At 45.7% G+C, this 21,197-nt stretch overlaps 1 protein-coding gene across 1 annotated transcript in view; it reads right to left on the bottom strand.

Moving 5' to 3' along the window:
• Positions 1-21,197, bottom strand: part of SCN11A (sodium voltage-gated channel alpha subunit 11) — an 85,728-nt gene that overhangs the window by 42,774 nt on the left and 21,757 nt on the right. The window contains 10 exon segments of the mRNA XM_043595719.1: positions 1,468-1,820; positions 1,823-1,898; positions 4,027-4,395; positions 6,819-7,001; positions 11,059-11,297; positions 12,381-12,510; positions 15,493-15,561; positions 15,563-15,667; positions 16,503-16,700; positions 17,268-17,409. Of these exon segments, the coding sequence (XP_043451654.1) occupies positions 1,468-1,820; positions 1,823-1,898; positions 4,027-4,395; positions 6,819-7,001; positions 11,059-11,297; positions 12,381-12,510; positions 15,493-15,561; positions 15,563-15,667; positions 16,503-16,700; positions 17,268-17,409 (1,864 nt within the window).

Here is a 21,197-nt window from a genome sequence, read left to right as displayed (position 1 = left end):
AAAATAAAACCTCCTGGCAAACGGAATGAAGGGAACTTCCTCCCCTAAGATCTTACTTAATGGGAAAAGACTTTATGTTTCTAACTAAGACCAGGAGCAAGGCAAGGAATACATTCCCATGATTCCTATTCAACATTATACCAAAGGTTCTAACCAATGGAATAAGGCAAGAAAAAAAAAAGCCCACATAAAAAAAACAAGTTTTTATTTACAGATGAAATACTTATATGCGTAGAAAATTCTAAGGAAACTACAAAAAAGCTATTGGAATTAATAAGTCAGTTTACCAACACTGCAGGATAGATACAAAGTCAAAACACAAAAGCCTATTTATATCCATGTACTAATACCGAACAATCAGAAACTAAAATTTTAAAAATTACATTTACAATAACATAAAAATATTAACAGATAGAGCCAATTTGATTTTTGACAAAGATACCAAGTTGATTCAGTGGGATAAGAACAGTCTTTTCAAAATACGGTACTACAATCACTCATATATACAGGAAAAAATGACTCAACTCATATCATACACAAGAATTAAGTTGAAGTGGATCATAGACCTGAATCTGAGAGTTAAACCTGTAAAATTCTCAAAGAAAACATATGGGAAAATATGTCCAGTTTTGGGTTATACAAAGATTTCTTAGAATGGAATGAAAACCCACGAACCACAGGAATAATATTGATGAGTGATACTTCACCAAAATTAAAAATTTCTGCTCACTGAAAGATACCGGGAAGAAAATAAAAGATGAACCACAGGCAGTTAGAAAATATGTGCAGTATTATACCTATCAAAGGACTTGTATCAAAATATGTAATCGACTCTTACAACTCAATAATAAGAAATAAATATGGACAATAGATACTTTACCAATGAAGATATATTATGCAATATCATTATTTATCAGTGACATGAAACTTGAAACCACAATGAGATACCACCACAAACCCGTTAGAATGATTACAATGATTGCTAATGGGAATGCAATATGCTACAACCACTGTGGAAAACTCAGGAATATTGAGACAGCCCAGCTGCACCCAGAATGAAGCCTGTAGTTGTTTATTTAGGGCGCTCAGCTCCCTGCCACTCCCTGACCGCCTCATCTCCCACCCCGCCTCGCCTACTGGTCCCTTCAGAGACTTTGTTCTCACCACCATCTCCTTTTCTGTGCTGTTCAGTTCACTTCCCACTTTTCAGCTAATCCAAACGCTACGCTTCTTTTAGGGCTCAACCACAGTCACTTGATTCCCCTGTCACCCTGGCCCACTCTGATCTCACTCCCCTCTGGACTCCTCTGCCATCTCTCCACCTCCGTACGTGCGGGACCACGATTCGAACCGGCACTAGGATGTGCACGCAAATACTGCATGGCGCTCAGAACAGGGCGGGCCACCAGTGCCCCATGGCAGCTCTCCCTTCATGTGACCTCTACGTCTACGTATGAAGCTTCGTACCTGTTTGCCAGCCTCAGGTGGTGCAACGCACTGTGGGTTGATTTTCCCAGAAGATTCAAAATCATCCTCTTCCTCTGCAAGTGGGGCCAACCAAGTCCGGTCATGCTCCACACTCAAGGTCTTTGGTGCAGACGTGACTACACCGAACTCCTCCCAGGTCTCCGAGCCCCTTTTCACCCCTGCGACCAGTGGAATGATGTCTTTGCTTTTGGCAGGAGGGCCTCCCGACACCTCTTTTTGCTGCGGTAACGTTTGCCTCCTGCACCACGTGTGACAAAAACGCGCAAGAGTACGGATTACAAAGCAAAAAGCCCGGTGGAACCGATCCAGGGCTAACTGGACTTTGGTTTTTTGGCCTCTCCATCCAAGCTTCCATCCTTCTCCTCATTACTGAAGGAATTGAGCAGCAAGGCAATGAAGAGGTTGAGTACCTGGGGCGGGGCGGGGGGAGGGGAGACACAAGGGGAACAGGAAGTTTAGCAGATGGGAAGATACAGTAGGTTTCCGGAGCAACTTCTCCCCCAAGACCCAAAACTAACTCAAATGAGAGTTCTACGTCCTTCTGGCTTCTAAGAAAGTTTACCTATAAAATGAATAAGAGGAGAAAAATTGAGGAAGAGAGCAAGGTAAAAGAAAAACGGAAGGGAAATGGTGCAAACAGCCCAAGTCTGGCTTGTCTACATACAAGCAACAGATGGTGTAAACCCTGGCCACGGTAAAGCAGAGCTGTGTGGCCATGTATATTCCTTGGGGATCCGTCGAATCCTGACCTTGGTTTTCCTGGAATTGCCCACAGGGATATGGGTCTGATGTCTCATACTGCCGTGGAGTCCTCGCCTGTTGGTACAGTCTGAGAGAGGATGTTTGGGCTTTGGGCAGGCTTTTTAGGTCCTGTTGCCTGAACCACAACAAAGTATTGGGACTGAACCGGAGGGGTTGGAATCGAATCTGCGACTCTTCTGTTGAAGCTTGGATCAATTTAAATTCAGATCATCTCATCAGCTTCCTACTTGGGGTTTTTTTGCTGACACTTACACACCCTCCCATTCATCATCTTTACCTCCTCAAGCGCCTTTGTGGCTGTCACCCGCTCAAAAATAGACTGCCTTCGGGAGGCGAATCTCATGAGCTCGAATGGGTCTCGTCACTCTCCCTCAGCTTCACCATAAGAATTCCCAGCTGTGGATCTTTGCTCAAGCTTTCCTCTCTTTGCTAAGTCCACCTTGCCTCTTTTTTTTTAATAATTTTTTTTTTGAGAGAGAGAGAGAGTAAGCAGGGGAGGGGCAGAGAGAGAGGGGGACAGAGGATCCGAAGCACTCTCTGGGCTGACAGCAGTGAGAGTGATGTGGGGCCTGAAATCACAAACCGTGAGATCATGACCTGAGCTGAAGTTGGACGCTCAACCGACTGAGCCGCCCAGGCGCCACCTCCTTGCCTCTTGAGTACCCTTCTCAAGTACTGTATCTTCCACACATCCTTTGTTAACACTCCGTTCCCACTCCCCCTGGTGATACCCTGTTCCAAAACTTTTGTATCCCTTACTGTCTTTCTAACACCGCTGATTTCGTACATAGGATGAAGCAATGGTATTCATGCGGATGGTTCATTATATTTGCACGATAGCCCCAACTTGATTCTCAAGACCTTGTGGTCAGATGTCCTGTGTGTCTCTTGTCTCTTCATATCTTTACTGGGTACCCAATTAGCTAATAGTGTCTATGTTTCCGGCTGCAGGTAATAGACTCAAGGTAACTTACACAACAAGAAAATGTAACACAACAAGAACTTGAAAATAAAACAGGGGGGTGGGGTGTCTGGGGGGCTCGGTTGGTTAAGCGTCTGACTCTTGATTTCAGCTCAGGTCACGATCTCACAGTTGTGAGATCAAGCCCCGTCCCAAGCTTGGGATTCTCTCTTTCTCCCACTCTGTCCCTCCCCTGCTTGCACACATGTGCGTGTTCTCTCTCTCTCTCTCCCTCTCTCTCAAAAAATAAAATAAAATAAAAAAATAAAACATGGGGAACACGAAGATAGGTTCGTTCCACCTTTTCCCTCTACCTTCCTAACAACTTTGTGTTAGGCTGGCTCTTCTCCTGCTTGGATAATGTTTGCAGCTCTGAGATGAATCAGTCTTTAATAAAAAGGCCCAGGGAAAGTAAAAGGACCTTTTTTTTTTTTTTTAGCTCATCCCCCCCTTTTTTTTTTAAGACCAAGAAATCTTCCTTACTAGATATCCCTTTACATCTTATTGCCCAAATTAAGTCACACATCCCTACCTCAGCCATTCATGGACAAAGAGAATACAATTATCTTAGAATAATCACCTGTAGTAGAATAGATATTGAGGCATCAGTCAACATGAGCGCTGTGTGACGAGGAGGTTTTGTTTCATGCTTATAATAATTTCCTCAAGTCAAATTCAAATGCATATTTTAATATCATGTAACATTACATGCCTAATTTTATATTTAGAGTAATAATCACTAGCGAAGCATTGCAAAAGAAGGTAATGCATCCGTTTAGTCCGTATATTAAAAAAAAAAGATATAAGACACTCACCACGAGTTTTCCTATCACCATGATCAACAGAAAGACGACGACGCACAGTGGTTTACTAGTTTCTTGCATACATTCCCACATGTTTTCGATCCATTCCCCACAGAGGATGCGGAATACCACCAGAAAGGAACGGTAGAAGTCCCCCATGTGCCAGCGTCGTAAACATGGGACTGTAGGGCCACAGGCTTTGGTGTTATTCCTTACAGAATTGAATTTAGAGCCAAAAAGCTGCATGCCAACTACTGAGAAAATGAAGACCACAATGGCCAGGACCACGGTCAGGTTTCCCAGGGCTCCGACGGAGTGACCAATTATCTTTATCAGTGTGTTTAAAGTCGGCCAGGATTTGGCTAACTTGAAAACCCTTAGCTGTAGAAACAGACAATAAACAAAAGTGGAAGAAAAGCCTGTTAAAGACAAATTCCATCTGCTCAGCTATGTAGTAAATGACACGTTCCCAAAGCACAGCATTTATGATTATCAAAAATCTTTTCAAAGCCAAATCCATCCTAAACATAGTCATCAACTCCTTGTCCTACGCTAACACCCATATTTACTTTTTGTTTTAAAAATGGAAATATTTGGGGCGCTTGGGTGGCTCAGTCAGTTAAGTGTCCGACTTCGGCTCAGGTCATGATCTCACGGTTCGTTGGTTGGAGCCCCGCATCAGGCTCTGTAATGACAGCTCAGAGCCTGGAGCCTGCTTCGGATTCTGTGTCTCCCTCTCCCTCTGCCCTCCCCTGCTCACGCTGTCTCTCTCTCGCTCTCTCTCTCAAAAATAAATAAAAATTTAAAAAGTTAAAAAAAATGGAAATATTCTACAGAGAACAAACTAAGGGTTGCTGGAGGGGAAGTGGGTAGGGGGATAGGCTAGATGGGTGATGGGTATTAAGGAGGGCACTTGTTGGGATGGGCACTGGGATATATGTAAGTGATGAATCACTAAATTCTACTCCTGAAACCAATATACACTATATGTTAACTAACTAGAATTTAAATAAATTAAAAAAAAGAAATATTTTGTTCTGATTTTTGTTAAATGATACTTTGGAGTCATGATGGTGGAATTAAGCATACGTGTCTGTTGCATAAAATGAAATGTTTTGGAATTCTATACTATCGAATACTATAGAATACTATACCCAGAGTCAAAAAAGTCTGGCCCAAGGACCAAATCCAGCCAGTGCCTGTTTTGGTATGGCCTAAGGGCTTAGAATATTTTACATTTTTAAATGGTTAGACAATAATCAAAAGAAGGGTATTTCATCACACATGAGAACTGTATGAAGTTCAAATGTCCACGCCTGTAAATAAAATTCTATCGGAACACAGTCACGTCCATTTCTTCTCGAATGTCTATGGCTACTTCTGTGCTATAGCAGCAGAGTTGAATGATTTCGACAGAGACCATATAGCCTATAATGCTGAAAATATTTACCATCTGGCCTTTTACAGAAAAAAACTGCTAACTCCTGCTTTACATAATTCAGGTCACAAGTCTGAATCTAAACTGTCTAACAGTGATGAGAGTAATATGACATTTGTACCCAGGAGAAAAAAAGCAATCAGCTACTCAAAACACACACACTTTTTCCAAAAAGAACATTTTTTCCCTGGAACTTTACAGACCCTGTAGGAGACAACGTGGCAACTACGTTCATAGGTCATTTCCTACATTAACTTCCAATGTAAACCAATGGGTTTCATTCCAAAGTACAATCCTATCAACTATTTGGGAGAAACATTTCAGGTCAGTAAGACTTATGGCCCAAGAGAAGGATCAGCGCTGTGTCCCCAGAGGGTAGATGGGGGAAATCATGGTTCTGTTCTCATATAGACAACTCCACAGAGTCCCGCCCCTCAGAGCATGGCTGTAATAAGCCTAAACAATCGTAAAGCAAACGTAACTTTGCTCACCTGAGCACCAATAAAACTTCAGGAGAGCAGCCTAAAACGATGCATGACTTTGGGCAGTGTGATCGCCTAACATATCCCAAGTATAAAATGTACACCTTCTGTAACTGCGGCAACTGTCTTACTCCTGGAAATCTCATCCCTGCCAAAATCAAAAGCAAGTCTCTGGAAGGGGACAAAAGGCCACCTTTTCTGGCTTCCTGCTTCCCCTGTTAGATGTGGTCTCTCTGTAGCTTTCTATCCATACTTCTCATGGGGTCTGTCACGTTCTCTACTTTGCCTCATGGTCGTTTCTGGCCCTGCCTTGTCGCGTCTCTAGATGCCAGACTCCTTGAAGACAGTACTTTTCCTCACCTTTCAGCCCTCCTTCGAGGCAGCTCCTATCAGGTGCCTCTGCAAAAGGTCACCAGCATGCCTCCATGGGCAGTAGACGGAGGGCTGAGACGACAGGATGGGAATGTGGCCCTGGAAGCCGTGAGGTGGAACCTCGTGCCTGTCGGTCTTCACCACCCCCTTGGTGAGCCCAGATGTGAGGGTGCCTGGCTCGGAGCTCAGGGGTGGGTGGTGGGGAAGAGATGGAGGGAGGGGTGGTACGCTAATCAAGGAGCAGAATCCTGACACCAGAAGACACGACACTGCACCTGCTTGCCCAAACGATCATCTTGGGAGTGGGGAGGGAGGGGTTCAGCTGGGAGGAGACCCCCGCGGACTCCCAAGAATATGCAAAACCTGGGTGGCAGGGGGAGCGCAGTTTTGAGTCTCTGGTTAAGGCAAGAGGAGTTCAAGTTGAGTGCAAAATAGCCACTGAACTCACTCAAGACTCTCGTCAACCCTGGCCGCTAAGGCATTTCAGTCAAATACAACAGTAAGTGCCTTACCACTCTTAAGGAATGGAAAAACAGAGGGCTTTGTTTTCCTACGACTACACTGTTCATCACATCTGCAAAACTCAGAAGAGCGACGATGCTGTCAAAAATGTTCCAGCCTCGGCGGAAGTAGTTGTAGGGATCGAGCGCGATGATTTTTAGGCACATTTCTGCCATGAAAATGCCAGTGAAAACCTGCAGTGAGACAGGGAAGAATGAGAAAAGGGAGCTACTGCTCCTTGAAGATACAATTCTAAGAATGGTCCAAGGGAATTGCAGAAGTCACGAAGAAATACAGCGCATTTTGATTTACTTGGCTCCTCTCCCCCCATTCCTCTCCCCATAGTGCCCATTCCAGTGTTCCCAAGCTCGCCGACATCGGCGTGGAGAATAAATATTATTTCCCATTCAGCTGAAAATAAGGCAGAGTGATAGAAAATGTCAAGCGATCCCTCCTCTAAGATCCTTTAAAATGTCAATGAAAGTTCCAAAATAGGGGAGGTGGGGAGTACACGGCAGCTCTGAAAACTGAAGATAAATATCCTCCGTAAAGCAGAACCCAGGAGGAGTTCACCCAACCACTTTGATCAGAAAAAGATTTAAAAGGGGCCCAGATGGGGCGCCTGGGTGGCGCAGTCGGTTAAGCGTCCGACTTCAGCCAGGTCACGATCTCGCGGTCCGCGTCGGGCTCTGGGCTGATGGCTCAGAGCCTGGAGCCTGTTTCTGATTCTGTGTCTCCCTCTCTCTCTGCCCCTCCCCCGTTCATGCTCTGTCTCTCTCTGTCCCAAAAATAAAAAATAAACGTTGAAAAAAAAAAAGGGGGGGGGGGCCCAGAGCAGAGACTTGAGAAAACACTGCCGGGAACAGGAAACATCGTTGAGCAACTCAATATGTAGGCTTAGCCTCTATGATGAATACCATGGGCTAAACCCCACATTGGTCATGGTTGAAAGGAGGAGAAGTGAGTTGGCGTATAATCCTAAACATTCACTCGCAGAATGCAGGGTTCCTTATTCCAGAACAAAATACCGGAGAATCAAAAAGAAGGGCAAGAGTTACAGAAAGCGCTAAACGATGTGATTTCCACGGGCACAAATATATGTTTTTGGTTTTGTCTTTGAAAATTAGATAAATACAGGCTGAAAAACACTGCAGTGTTGAATAAGTGGCAGCCAAACTCTACATCATCTACATCTTTGCAGACGATAAAACAAAGCATTTCTTCATAGCAAATAGCACATTCTCTCTCACACATACACAAATAGATATGAGAAAACAATAGTATGAAATAATATGAAATATGAAAACAATAGCATGAAATAAGTAATAAATATAAAAAGGTTGTCAGCTATAGGACTCTACGGCTTTGGAAAAGAAAAAGAAACACCCCAGAAATGATTTTTAAACGTCCTTATTAAAAGTAACAGATGATCCATTTTTATAAATAATTTGATGACGTACTATTTATCTTTAAAAATCCCTAAAATAAAGTGACACAAGTTAAAAAAAAAAAAAAAAGGGAGGGGGGGGGGGAATAGGCAAAGATAAATCCAAGATAGGCAAATAGAAATCAAGGGGGCAAAACCAAAAACCAAAAACCAAAAAACCCAAAGCTCGTATCAGTCTTTTCCCTTTAAAAATTTCTATCTACTTCTGCCCAAAGCTGCAACCAGAGTCTAAAAGCACGCAGTGTTACCTGTTCTAGTTAATTATGCTGGACTGATCCCTGTCCCCTTTTGAGCTCCTCCTCCCCCTCCTGTCCCCTTCAGGCTTAAGCCGTCTAGCCCTACAGCAAGCAACCCTACATGCCTTGGGACCATGGGTTTTGCAAGCCGACTCAACTGCTACTCATGGCTTTTCGGGAGCTCAACGTACTCCCCTGATTTAAACTGTCCCAAAGCCTAGAGAGTCCATTTTCAAGTCCAGTCCCACAGAACCTCCACAGGCCAGTTAAAGCCTCGTCCACCCATCAGAGGAGGGAGGCTTGGATGTGTTCTTGGGAACTCAGGGCTCCAAAGCCTCCTTCCACCGCTCCTACGGGGGCACAGATGAGGTGGCTACCACCCTCGTATCGTGTGCCTAGGGAACGGGGCGCAGGGGATGGAAGCACAGGCTACGTGGCCAGCAATGCAGGTTTCGTGTCAATTTTCAGGGGCTGGGGTGCAGCCACTGCCTGTGAACTCAGACACCAACAATGTCCCTGGGCCTCCTTCTATACCACTTCTGGGGAGAGTGAAGAAGAATGTCACTTAATTATCCAACTTCTGACTACAAAATGCAGCTTCACCTCAACACCCAGAACGTCTAATCAGTGGGAAATCTGAGAGGGTGGCTTTTGTCATTTCCCACACTTGGATCAGAAAATGAAGGGATGGACAGACAGGCCACCTTTGCAACTGGAAAGCCCTGTCTAGGGGCATGACTTTGGGTTTTTTGGGTTATTCTCTGGAACTAATCTAATAACTCCATCCACCAGGAGGTGATGAAGGATGGCTCTGCTGACTCCGTTGAGCCGGGAACCATGGTCTCGTGGGCACAGCTTTCTGTCTCCAAGGGAAATAACACTGTCAGCCCATGTCTGGGATACGTCAGCAGGAGATAGCTGAATACGCTGGCCTAGAGCCCAGAAGACACCAGCCTATTAGAAGGGACCATGTGTGTTAGTTTCATCGAGCAGCATGAAATCTGATCTGACCCACACACACCCACAAGGGCACTTCCTCCCAAGGGCAGTTTGGGGAAAGAAACGTAAATGCAGACTGCATGGAGGGCCACCTTGGTCCTGCCCTGTGGTCCCACTGGATCCCTGCTCCTCCTGAGGGGCGCCTGGAACTGAGGGTGTCAGTTACCTAAACCTGATGCATGGAAGCAGCTCTGTGAACCAACTTCTGATTCAATAGGCACAGCGGGTTCCGATCAGCGTAAAATAATTAATTAAAAAACACATACGTACATATTGCCTAGAAATCCTCTGCAATGCTAAAAAATGATCATCTTTGCCAACAGGACCATAGGAAATAAGTTTCTGCTTTGTATTCCCCTCATCTTTAAAATTTTCCTTATTTTTAAAATTTAAAAAAAAGCATGTATTACTTTTTTAAGCTGGAAAAATAAAATAAAACTTTAAGAATAAATGCCTACAATTTGCAACTATGTAGATGGAACTAGCGGGTATTATGCTAGGCGAAATTAGTCAGAGAAAGACAAATATCGCATGACCTCACTCATATGAGGAATTTAAGATACAGAAAAGATGAGCATAAGGGAAGGGAAGCAAAACTAATATAAAAACAAGGAGGGGGACAAAACATAAGAGACGCTTCAATATAGAGAAAAACAGGGTTGCTGGAGGGGTTGTGGGAGGGGGGATGGGCTAAATGGGGAAGGGGCATTAAGGAATCTACTCCTGAAATTATTGTTGCACCATATGCTAACTAACTTGGATGTAAATTAAACAATAAATAAATTTAAAAAAAAAAAGAATAAATGGCTACATACTCTGGTAAGATTTTTAGCCTATTCACTCATTAGCTAATTAGGATAGAACGTTCAGCGGGTAATTTGCTATTTCTGATATTTAGGAGACTAATTAATCCTCGGGAAAAATGCCTTCTCCGGGAACAATAAATTGAGCAGTTCATGAAACGTCTGCCCTCCTACCTTAATTTTCCCAATTTAACTTGGATTAGATACATCTAACGAGAAACATACTGAAGCAGGCTCAAGTCGGGAGCCCCACCCCACCTTCATAAGCATTGTACTTCATAAGCTTTGCACATAAGCATAAGCTTTCCCTCCTGGGAAAGCAAGCCTCCCACAGCTGCCACGCCCTGGCCCACCTTTCCAGGGGGAATAATAACTAGTAATGGCAGTCACATTATTTTGTGACAAATGATGCCATCGGCATCACTGGGGACCATGAGACACGTTACCAAGGGTCTCTGGACATCATTAATGTTTTCTTGCCCCCAAGAGCGTGCCAAATAGCTGACCTTTTAAGATGTCTGCTGCCTTCTGGCTTACCACTGGATGGCTAAAGAGGTGCCTTGGCATACCAGAGGGCCAACACGGGGGCCATGGAAAATTACCAAACGAGTAAAAACAAAATTCTAACAGTTGTATTTGCCCTCGACTCTACTTAAGGGGACCAGGGACCTAGGCTAGGTTAGGCCACTTACAAAATGTTTAGACTTTGAAAGAGTTATAAGTCACAGTTTGGAATATTTGTATATTTTAAAAAGCCTAAAGTTACCAAATTCCCCGTATACAACATATACTCAAAACTCTGGTCCATTTTGTAATGCTCCAAGGCCAAGAAGACAGTGTTGATTACGATGCAGATGGTGATGACCAGCTCAGTAAAGGGGTCGGTCATCACGACTCGCAGGGTCTTCTTAACACACAGCCACTGGGGGCTGCAGTTCCACACGAGGTATCTGGACGCCACGTTTCCCCCACATGGGAGGCAAGGCTCCTGTGATTTTTCTTGCTCTGGAGAAGGAGAATGGGAGAGCAGTTGAGTAGTTAGCTATGAATCCAGCTGGCCGCTGTTTGCCTGAGTGCATTCCACTCTCTTCCCTCCCTCTTCCCTACGGTCTCTTGTGAACAACGTGATCAGCCAAGAAGGGCGCTGACGGGTGCAGCCAGAAAGGTTTGCCATATACAACTTCCCTGCGGTACAGCCATGTACATCCAGTCTTTATACTTGTGTTGAGCATCTGGGAGCTGAGCCGCACCGTTAGAGATACAGATGGGGAAGTCAACACTCACAGGCTGTGAACCCGTGAGAGAGAAAGGTATAAGCTCAAATTATGTTCATTCAAGGCAGACCACGGTGACAGCTGTACCAGAGGCACACAGAGCTACCAGGGCTCAGAGGAAGGCCAGGTATTCAGGCAGGGGCATCTTTTGTTTTGAAGCAAAAGGTACTCTATCAGCAGGTTGAACTTAGGCCACAAGGCCACTGTACCCCTGATTTCCGATTTCCCCGGCACCATTTCAAGGGACTCATATAAGCCAAATGAAGTGATGCAATAGGGCTCAAAAGTGCTAAGGACGAATCTGACCCCGTCCCTGTAAGGACTTGGGTCCTGCCTTTGAACACCAACCCCTCAGTTGGGGGTCCTGGTTACCTGCTGTTGATGAGGTCCATCAGATGATTCCAGCCTATCTACACAGGTCTTCCACTTTGCATGCCAGATTCCTAACTCTAACTTCCATGACAACCGTCACCTTCTGGAAACTTCTGTGTCGTCTCTTCTTTGGTCACTGTCATTGCCACTGCGGCTCCCTGTGACTGCCTGGCCTGATCAGGGTGGGTAAGGGTGGGGGTCTTGTCTGTACTCTTGGTCCTAAATGCCAAAGCTAGCCAGTTCCCACCAATACCCAAGGGCCAACTCAGGGTGGGCCTCCTTCCTCAAGCCACTTGGCTCCCATGCTCCAAAGAGGCACAAGAAGTCACTCTGCAGGAAGCAGAAGGGGCTACAGAGGGCTTCTGGGGGAGCTGGAAAGAAGGAAAAGGGAGGGACGTCACTGCAGTTGGGCTGTCCCTGGGGCCAGGACGGCAGAGCTTACCCTGCATGGTGATGGTGAGGATGCTGACGGCACTCAGGGCCCTCTGCCTTTGGAAGGGGTCCCCGTGCTCATCACAGAAATCCACTGACAGATTCTGGGACAGCCGTTTGGTTTGCTCTAGGATGTGTGGCTGTAAGAGAAGGTAAGGCATGGTAGACCTTCAAAGGGAAGGGACTGCCCCTCCTCAAAAGGTCACAAGCTACTCTGTTTGAACACCACATGCCTGGAAAAGACTTAGTATCTTATATAGCTCTGCTCCCTTCCATCTCATGGCAGGACGAAGGTTCAGCTTTCCTGTTTCAGATTTCATAAATAACTAAAATGCAGGGTGGCGTTCATACTTTTTAATGTATGCACATTTCCAGGATCCTAACTATGGAAATGTTTCTTTCTCTGTGATTTATTCATTGTCAACAAAGAGGAACCGAAATTTTACAAAAAACAAAGGAGCAATAAACGGTTCAGGACACAAAAGCAACAAAAAGTCAAAACTAGAAATAATGTTTTTGAGTGGCAGGAGTGAGGGGATAGATTCATTTAGAAGGGTGGATCAGGGCCAGGTTAGAATGGCTGCCTAAATTGATTCTGAAACAGTCAGTAACTAAAAAGAACAGCCAAAATAAATATGACAAAGTCTATACACTAAACCTCAAGCACTCTCTCAGGCTGTGCTTGGGGGCTCGACTCTCGCCTTACCTACAATTCTAAAGTCTCTGGACACGACAGTACATAAATCTGCAGCTACCTAGGGAATTGCCATAATGACTTGTTTCCCCGAAGTTCTGACCAACCGTGGCCCCAGAGGGAACTATCTTATTTTAGTTAAGTTTATTCATTTATTGTGAGAGAGAAAGCATGATTTGGGGAGGGGCAGAGAGAGGAGAGAGAGAGAATCCCAAGCAGGCTTCACGCTGTCAGCACGGAGCCCGCTGCAGGGTTCAAACCGTGAGATCATGACCTGAGTTGAAGTCAGATGCTTAACTGACTGAGCCACCCAGGTGCCCCAGTGATAAGCTATTTTAAAGGCAACCTGTAGTCTTTCTATAGCTATTTCCTATTTTGGCTTAGGGAAAAGACACTTTTTATTAGCTGTCTGCTCTTGGTCTATTGTTTTGTGAAATGAGAAAAAAAAAACCCTTCAAAATACTAAAAAATATTTGCAGGCTCTTCAATATGCGATGGTCTGACATTAGAGAAGCCTCTAAACTGAAAGATGGGTCCCTGTCACTCCACCAGAGAACTGCACACAGCAATGGACGAGGTCTGCCCACCTACTTCTGTAAAGGCCCCCGACCCCCTTTCCCCACCTCCCCTCAGGCAAGCACCCTCCCTTCCGACCACTTCACCTCTTCCTCCCATCTCAGAAAAGTGGCTCTCGCCATGATTCCCTGGCCTGTATCTTCAACGTTTTCCTCTCCTCCGATTTCTCTCTCCACAATTAAAACGTGTTCAAACATCCCCCGCCACACTGATAAAGATAGGGTTTTTCTCTACCCCTCATAGCTTCATATCCACTTGGCCTACAAAATACCCCTGCTAGGATGCCCCACAGGCATTTCAAACTTGCCACACCCAAAACTGAGCTCGCCATCCTTCCCTCCCCCAGGACAAGCTCCTTTCCGGTCTCGGTAAACTACCGTCCATCAAGTTGGCTACCCAAGCAGTCAACCTGGCATCTTCCCCCTCTCTGCATCTATCTAGTCAAGTGCCAAATTTTCGCTTCTGGAAATCACTGTACCACTATTGTCTCTTCATCCTCCTGCCCTCACCACAGTTTAAGCCCCTGTCGCCTCTTACTTGGATTGCCACCACAACTTCTCAACTGGTTCCCTCCAGTCTCGTCCTGCTCTGGTCCGGTCTCTTCAGTGCATCTAGGATTTCAAAACTGTCAACCTGGTCAAGTCACTCTTTTGCTTAAAACCTTTCACGGGCGCCCAGGGGGCTCAGTCGGTTGAGCGTCCAACTTTGGCTCAGGTCATGATCTCATGGTTCATGAGTTCAAGCCCCGTATCGTACCAGGCTCTCAGCTGTCGGCTCAGAGCCTGGAGCTGCTTTGGATTCTGTGTCTCCCTCTCTCTCTCTCTGCCCCTCCCCTGCCCGCACTCTGTCTCTTTCTCTATCTCAAAAATAAATAAATATTAAAAAAAACAAACAAACAACTTTCAATACTGCTTAGCCCTTGGTCCCTGAGTAAAGGGCGAGCCCCTCAGCTCGGCTTCAAGGCCTTTTGTGATGACCCCATCCTACCGCTATAGCCTCTTGCCAGGCCGTCTCCAGCCTCATACACACATGCACGTGCACACACACACTCACAAGTGTTCTACGAGGTCACATTCTCCCGCTCTCCTTTGCCTCCAGGCCTTTGCGTGTGCCGCTCCCTCTACCTGTGGTGCTCCATTCACTTTTTACCCAGGGATGAAACATTAATTCATCCTTTGGGCACGGATGCTTTTTTCCTCTGGGAACTCTTCTGATCCATGGCTCTTCTCCCGCCCCCCCCCCAAGTCATAGATGCTGCCGTTGGCCAGATCTGTATGTCCCCGGGTCCTCCCTGAGGGCTTTCTCTGGCGACCTGACCACCCTCTGCCCTAATGAACACAAAGTCAGAAATGCAGGAAAATGATTGTCACCTGAATCCAGCAGTCTGGAACCAATGATGGACCAAAGTCGGTGTATAAATACTCTAGTGCCCTCACTCCACGGAGGTTAAACTCCAAGTACCTTCAGTGGTAACCAGCTTAATGACGAACCTTAGTTGGCCACTTTAAGCCATGGCTTCTCCTCTGTTCTCCCATATGTGATCATCATGTCAGCTGTCATACTAAACAATAACCGCCTCCTTGTTCGTGTGTCTTCATCGTTAGTCGTCTGTTTCAGACATCTCACATAGCCCTTGTACCTACCCCAGTGCCATGTGGCTGGTAAACCCTGTCGACACTTCAAATAGATGTTTGCAAAGAAATGGGTAGTTGAATAGATGCATGGATGTGGGAAAGTACGTGCAAATGGATGAATGACTAAATGAATGAATGAATCCCTTCAACTAGGCTGACAACTTGACCTGTCCCCCTAACGGTGCTATAGGATCATTAATCCCTGGGCCGAGACTTGCCTTTTTCGTGGAATCTTCATCAGAATCTGATTCTGGAGGCTGGTCTTTCCCAGAGTCTCTCAAAAAAAAAGGACTTTCGTTTCCTATTACCAAATAGCTTTCTCTTCTTTGGGGAAAAAGATGATGCCTCAAGGGAATTAAGTGAACTTCTGTCAATTCCCATGGCAACCAGAGCCTTAGAAAGTGAACAAAAACAATTAATAAACAGATTATACCTCCCCATAAAACACTGCAAATGACCTGACCCCCGTGAGCGTTCTCTCCTCCCTTCTGGAGGCGTCCACCCACTTAGATTGCTCATCGCCGACTTGGAATAGGCTAGCTTTGTTATTATTTACCAGAGGGACATATCCTGTTTATTTATCCACAGAGACTGCAGCCTCAAAGGCAAGGTTAATGCTTTCATGTCTCTATCGCTAAACCGTAGCACGGCACTCTATACGTGTCTGTGCCTGATGATGCCGGTATTAAACATGGTGGGGCCTCCCTCTGACAAATCTCCGTGGAGGCTGAGAAAGAGAACAAAACATGTTCCTGAAGTCTTCGAATTGGAAAAATGTAAAGACGCCAAGAAACAATGAGAATGGCCTGTAAATATGACGGGAGTTTCAAGAAGGGAGAGGTAATCACGGCTATTGTGTCTAGAGCACCATTGTACTTTCCCAAAGCCTCGGCAAGCAAAGGCCCTGAATACAGGCATCTCCGGGTTCCCATAAACAAGCCTGGAGCACAGCCTTAATTTACATATATGTATACTTTATCCTCTAGCCCCGGTTTGGGGTCTGTCCTACAAGGCCCAGGTCTCAGAAGACCGAGGATTTCCTGCTCTCAAGACCTCTGTGCCTGGACAGCTCAGTAAGAACAGCAGCAGAGCCAGTCTTCGAGGGGCTTAAATTCTCCAAAACGCATAGTAGAGAAGGCTCTGAGCCCCGGCCTAAGGCTCAAGGCTTCGCGACCTCTGCAGTCCACCCCCTAAGCAGACCCCACTGTCTGACGCTGCGTGTCCCTACCTCCTTTTCCTCCTTCAGCAGCCGCTGGGCTTCCTGGAACATCTTCTCCTTGGCCTCGGTCTCGGCAGCTACGTTTCTGTTCTGCTCCTCGTAAGCCATGGTGACAACAGCCAGGGTTAAGTTAATCAGGTAGAAGGAGCCCAGGAAGATGACCACCACGAAGAAGAAGACTGAGAAAAGCCCTGAGGTACGCAAGGTCTGCAAAGGACACAGCACACGCTTGTGTCTCAAGCCTTGTTCCGCAGGAGGTGACCGTCACCTCAAGGAGACGCAGCACAGTGGCAAGCGGCCCGCCCCCAGCACCGGTTGGCCGAGCCGCCCACAGCAGCATCATGGATAGCCTCGCGTTCCTGGGGGGGCTCCTGCTGCCCATCAGTGAGGAGAGGCCGGCCCTGAACTCCCATGTGAGTCTCAGAACTTTACGATGACTTTCTCAAGGGTATTTGCATTTTAGAATTGAAAAGGCAGGAGAGAAAGGAATGCTTCCTGAAAACCCCAGCTTGGGCAGCAGAACCGCAGGCTGCAGGGAATCTGGAGAGGGGCAGCATTTCTAGGAAAAGGAGGCACTTTTTTTGGCGTTTCTAATGGAATATCTGAAGTAGAACCTAACAGTACCACTGCTGAGGACGGAGAGCAGAGGACAATGGCGGGGAGTGGATGGCAAGTTATGAATAAACGACGGAAATGTCAATGAGTGATGGAGGGGGAGGGAGGGAGGGGGGAGAGGGAGAGGAGGGGGTGGGGGAGGGAGGGTAATTAGATAACCTGTTGATAAAGCTTCTCCCAGGAATCTTGGGTTATCAGCCGAAACATGGACAGAAAAGACCAGCCAAAGTTGTCAAAATTGGTATAATTATAGTCAGGATTCCTTTTGGTGTGGTTGCACTGAAATTGTTCAGAACAGGCACTAGATGGGAACAAAGGAACAGAGGAGGAGTTACATTCCAGGCCAGCTTCGCTCCTGCCTCCCGCCCATCCTGGCCAACGCACCTGCTCTTCTGGGGACCACGGCTCCCATTGGAAAGCCCTAGAGCTTTTGTCGAGTGACTGTGCCCCAGCTGCCAAGCTTCCCAGCCCGCACCTTACTGTGGGCACTCACTGGCTCTTTTCAACTGGATTGATTAGTAAGTTCATATTAGCAGGTTTTTTCTTTTCATTAAACATGGAGTGCGGGGACGCAGTGAACAATTAGTGGTAATAAATATGAAATCTCCCTCTCTCCTCAGACCCTCAGTCCCACTTCCTAGAAGCAACAGCTTAACAGTGACTTCTATAGCTTTCCACAAGTTTTCTACAAAGAGAAGCACGTATGTACCCGTATACACCTTTTACGATACATTTATGGGAGCGTTCTTTGACCGCTCTCTTGCGCCTTGTTTTTTTTTTCATGGAACAAGATAGCACGGAGGCCTTTCCACACGACCATACAGGGAAATATCTCATTTCTTTCCATGCCTTACAGCCCGATGATTTATTTAACTGCTGTGCGAATGGTGAAGATTTATGCTTCAGTTGTTAAATCTTTTTGGTCTCACAAACATTTGGGTTCTACTTTACAAACAGTGGATATCGTGTACATGGGTCTTTGCCCACGTCATCAGAGCACACATCACTAAGTGCATCTATCAGATAATACTAAGGGTACATACTTTCTTCATTTTTGATAAGTACAGCATTTTGACCGAAGGAATACATGCGTACAGTTTAAAAGCCATGTGGTACCCAAAGCCTTGTAATTAAGACCTTTATCACCACTCTTGAACCACCATTTATTTACATACCCCAAAGTCAACAACTTTCAACTCGTTTATGTCCGTACCTCTAAAGATAATGTTTATGCCGCTATCTCTCAATTTTAGTCCTTGGTGATTAAGTTGCTGCTGTGGTAGATGAGGGTTAGCTCCCCAATATCCTACCCCACCCACTCCGTCACCACTTACATCCCTCTTTCCAGAAAAGTACCGCGGCCTTGGTTGACGGCTCTCCCCAGTCAGATCCATTTTTTGTTGGCTCTTGTGTGTTGCTTTTTCCAAGTTGTATTTCCTCATTTTTCTGGAACAAATCTCAAGTGGCTTCTTAAGAAGACTGGGTGATCTTTGCCTATGTGAGTATACTTTTATCCTGCCTTCACAGTTGATGGTTTGGTCAGAAGTAGAATTCTGGTTTGAAAATAATTTTTCCTTAGAAATATGAAGGCATCGTGCAGTGGTTATCCTGTGTCGCTGTTGAGAATTCTGATATCATTTTGATTTTTGTTCCTTTGTGGGTAACCTTTTTCTCTTTATTTTAAGATCTTGACTCCTAAAGGTTCTGAAATGCCACAATAATGCCCTTGGCATGGCCTTTCTTCATTCACGGTGTTGGGCACTTTATGGTACACGGAGGGACAGAGAGACGTGCATCCTCAAGCTCAGGAAAATTCTTTGTATTGTTGCATTGCTAATTTTCTCCCTTTTGTTTTTTCTGTACTCTGTTTCAGAAATTTCTATTTAGTCGAAAGTTGGAATTTCTGGATTGATACTTATTCTCATATTTTCTGTCTCTCTGTTGTTGCTACTTTCTGGGGAGTATTTCCTCAACTTAATCTTTAAAAAAAATTTTTTTTAATGTATTTATTTTAGAGAGAGAGAGAGCACGCACGCACATGTGCGCACAAATGGGGGAGGGGCACAAAGATACAGAGGATCTGAATCGGGCTCTGTGCTGACGGCAGAGAACCCAGTGTAGGGCTCAAACTCACAAACCATGGAATCATGACCTGAGCCAAAGTTGGACGCTTAACCGACTAAGCCACCCAGGTGCCCCTCCTCAACTTAATCTTTTAATTCTATTATTGAGTTTTTGGAATCATGTTACAAAAAAAACCTTGTGTTCACTGTTCCCTTTTTAATGTTTATATTAAAAATTTTAATATAATAATAAAATAAATAATAATTTAACAATTAAATAAATAATACTTAAAATTTTTAATGTTTATATTTATTTTTGAGACAGAGAGAGACAGAGCATTGACTGGGGGAGGGGCAGAGAGAGAGGGAGACACAGAATCTGAAGCAGGCTCCAGGCTCTGAGCTGTCAGCACAGAGCCCGACGCGGGGCTGAACTCACAAACTGGAAATCATGACCTGAGCCGAAGTCGGACGCTCAACCGACTGAGCCACCCAGACACCCCTGTTCCTTTTTCATAATGAGCTATTTTTGTTTTTATGTACACAACAGCTCTTTTAATTTCACTGAGGACCCTATTTAAGGTTTTAAAAGTCCTTGTTGGTTCTCTCTAAACTGTTGTTTTGTCCACAGCTCTTATGGCCTGAATGTTTGGGTCCTCCTGAAATTTGTACCTTGCAGTTGTTATCTTCAGTGGGATACTGTTTGGAGGTGGGGCCTGTGGGTGGTGATTAGAGCAGGAGAGTGGAACCCTCATGATGGGATTCGTACCCTCAAAAAAGAGACCCCAGAGAGCTCTCTCACCCCCTTTCTGCCATGCAAGGACACAGCAGAGAAGACTGCCACCTACAATCTGGAAGAGACCCTCACTAGAACCCAACCAAGCTGGTGCCCTCATCTTGAACTTCCAGCCTCCAGAGCTGTGAGAAATAAATTCCTGTTGTCGATAAGTCACTCCGTCTACTGTATTTTATTATAGCTGCCTGAACTATGACAACGATCATTTTTCCCATTTCTTTATGTCGGCCCCTTTATGCCAAAGGCTTTCTTCAGATACCTGGTAAGCCTGGGCTGTTCAGTCACATTTAATCAAAGGTCCTGACAAATTGATTGGGAGTTTGCTTGGTGGGCAGAATAGGACTCGGTGAGGGGTAGACTTGGCGTTAGGGTGACTCAGAAGGAAGACATCCATTGTGCCCCTTTCTCAGACCTCAGTGAAACCCTACTATTCAATTCACAAATTTTGCTCTTTCTGTCTCCTAAATGCCTTTGGAACTCATCCATCCATTTCTCATCATCTCCACCGCACTGCTTTGTGACTCTCACCTGTATCAACGTAGTCTCCTAAGTGGCTGCCTCATGTACTCCATGCATCCATTCTCCATGTAGTAGCCACGGGGACCTTTATAAACCCCTAACCTGGTCAGGTCTTGTTTCCTTTGTGATCCAAGTAAAAATCCTTGGCACTGACGGGCTACCAGACCCTGCAGAATTAGTTCCCGTCTCCTGCCCCTGTGCCCAACAAGCTGCTGGGTTTCTTCTTACTCCCCCTGACCACTTACCCTCAGGCGCAAAGCCTTCCCCGTTACTTTTCTACTGAATGGACTTGTTCACACTATCTCCTCACCTGCCAGAACCTCCTACTCATGCTTCAGAACCAGCCGGATGGTCTTCAGGGCACGAGGCAGCGAGGAAAGGCTGAAGACCAGGCCTGGGCCCTGGGCACATGGAGACCTGCCTAGGAAGGTGACCTGAGACCTGCCATCTCCTTGGAAACTACTGTGCTATGATCAATGCAGAAGATCATGTACTAAGAGTTGGCCTACCAAACACCTGGTGCACCTGGGTGGCTCAGTCGGTTGGGCATCCGACTTCGGCTCAGGTCACGATCTCGTGGTCCATGAGTTCAAGCCCCGATTGGGCTCTGTGCTGACAGCTCAGAGCCTGGAGCCTGTTTCAGATTCTGTGTCTCCCTCTCCCTCTGCCCCTACCCTGCTCACGCTCTGTCTCTCTGTCTCTGAGAAATGA

The sequence above is a fragment of the Prionailurus bengalensis genome, chromosome C2, assembly GCF_016509475.1.
Source record: "Prionailurus bengalensis isolate Pbe53 chromosome C2, Fcat_Pben_1.1_paternal_pri, whole genome shotgun sequence".
Lineage (NCBI taxonomy): Eukaryota > Metazoa > Chordata > Mammalia > Carnivora > Felidae > Prionailurus > Prionailurus bengalensis.
The sequence above is the reverse complement of the archived record's forward strand: the minus strand, read 5'-3'. Positions and strand labels throughout refer to the sequence as shown.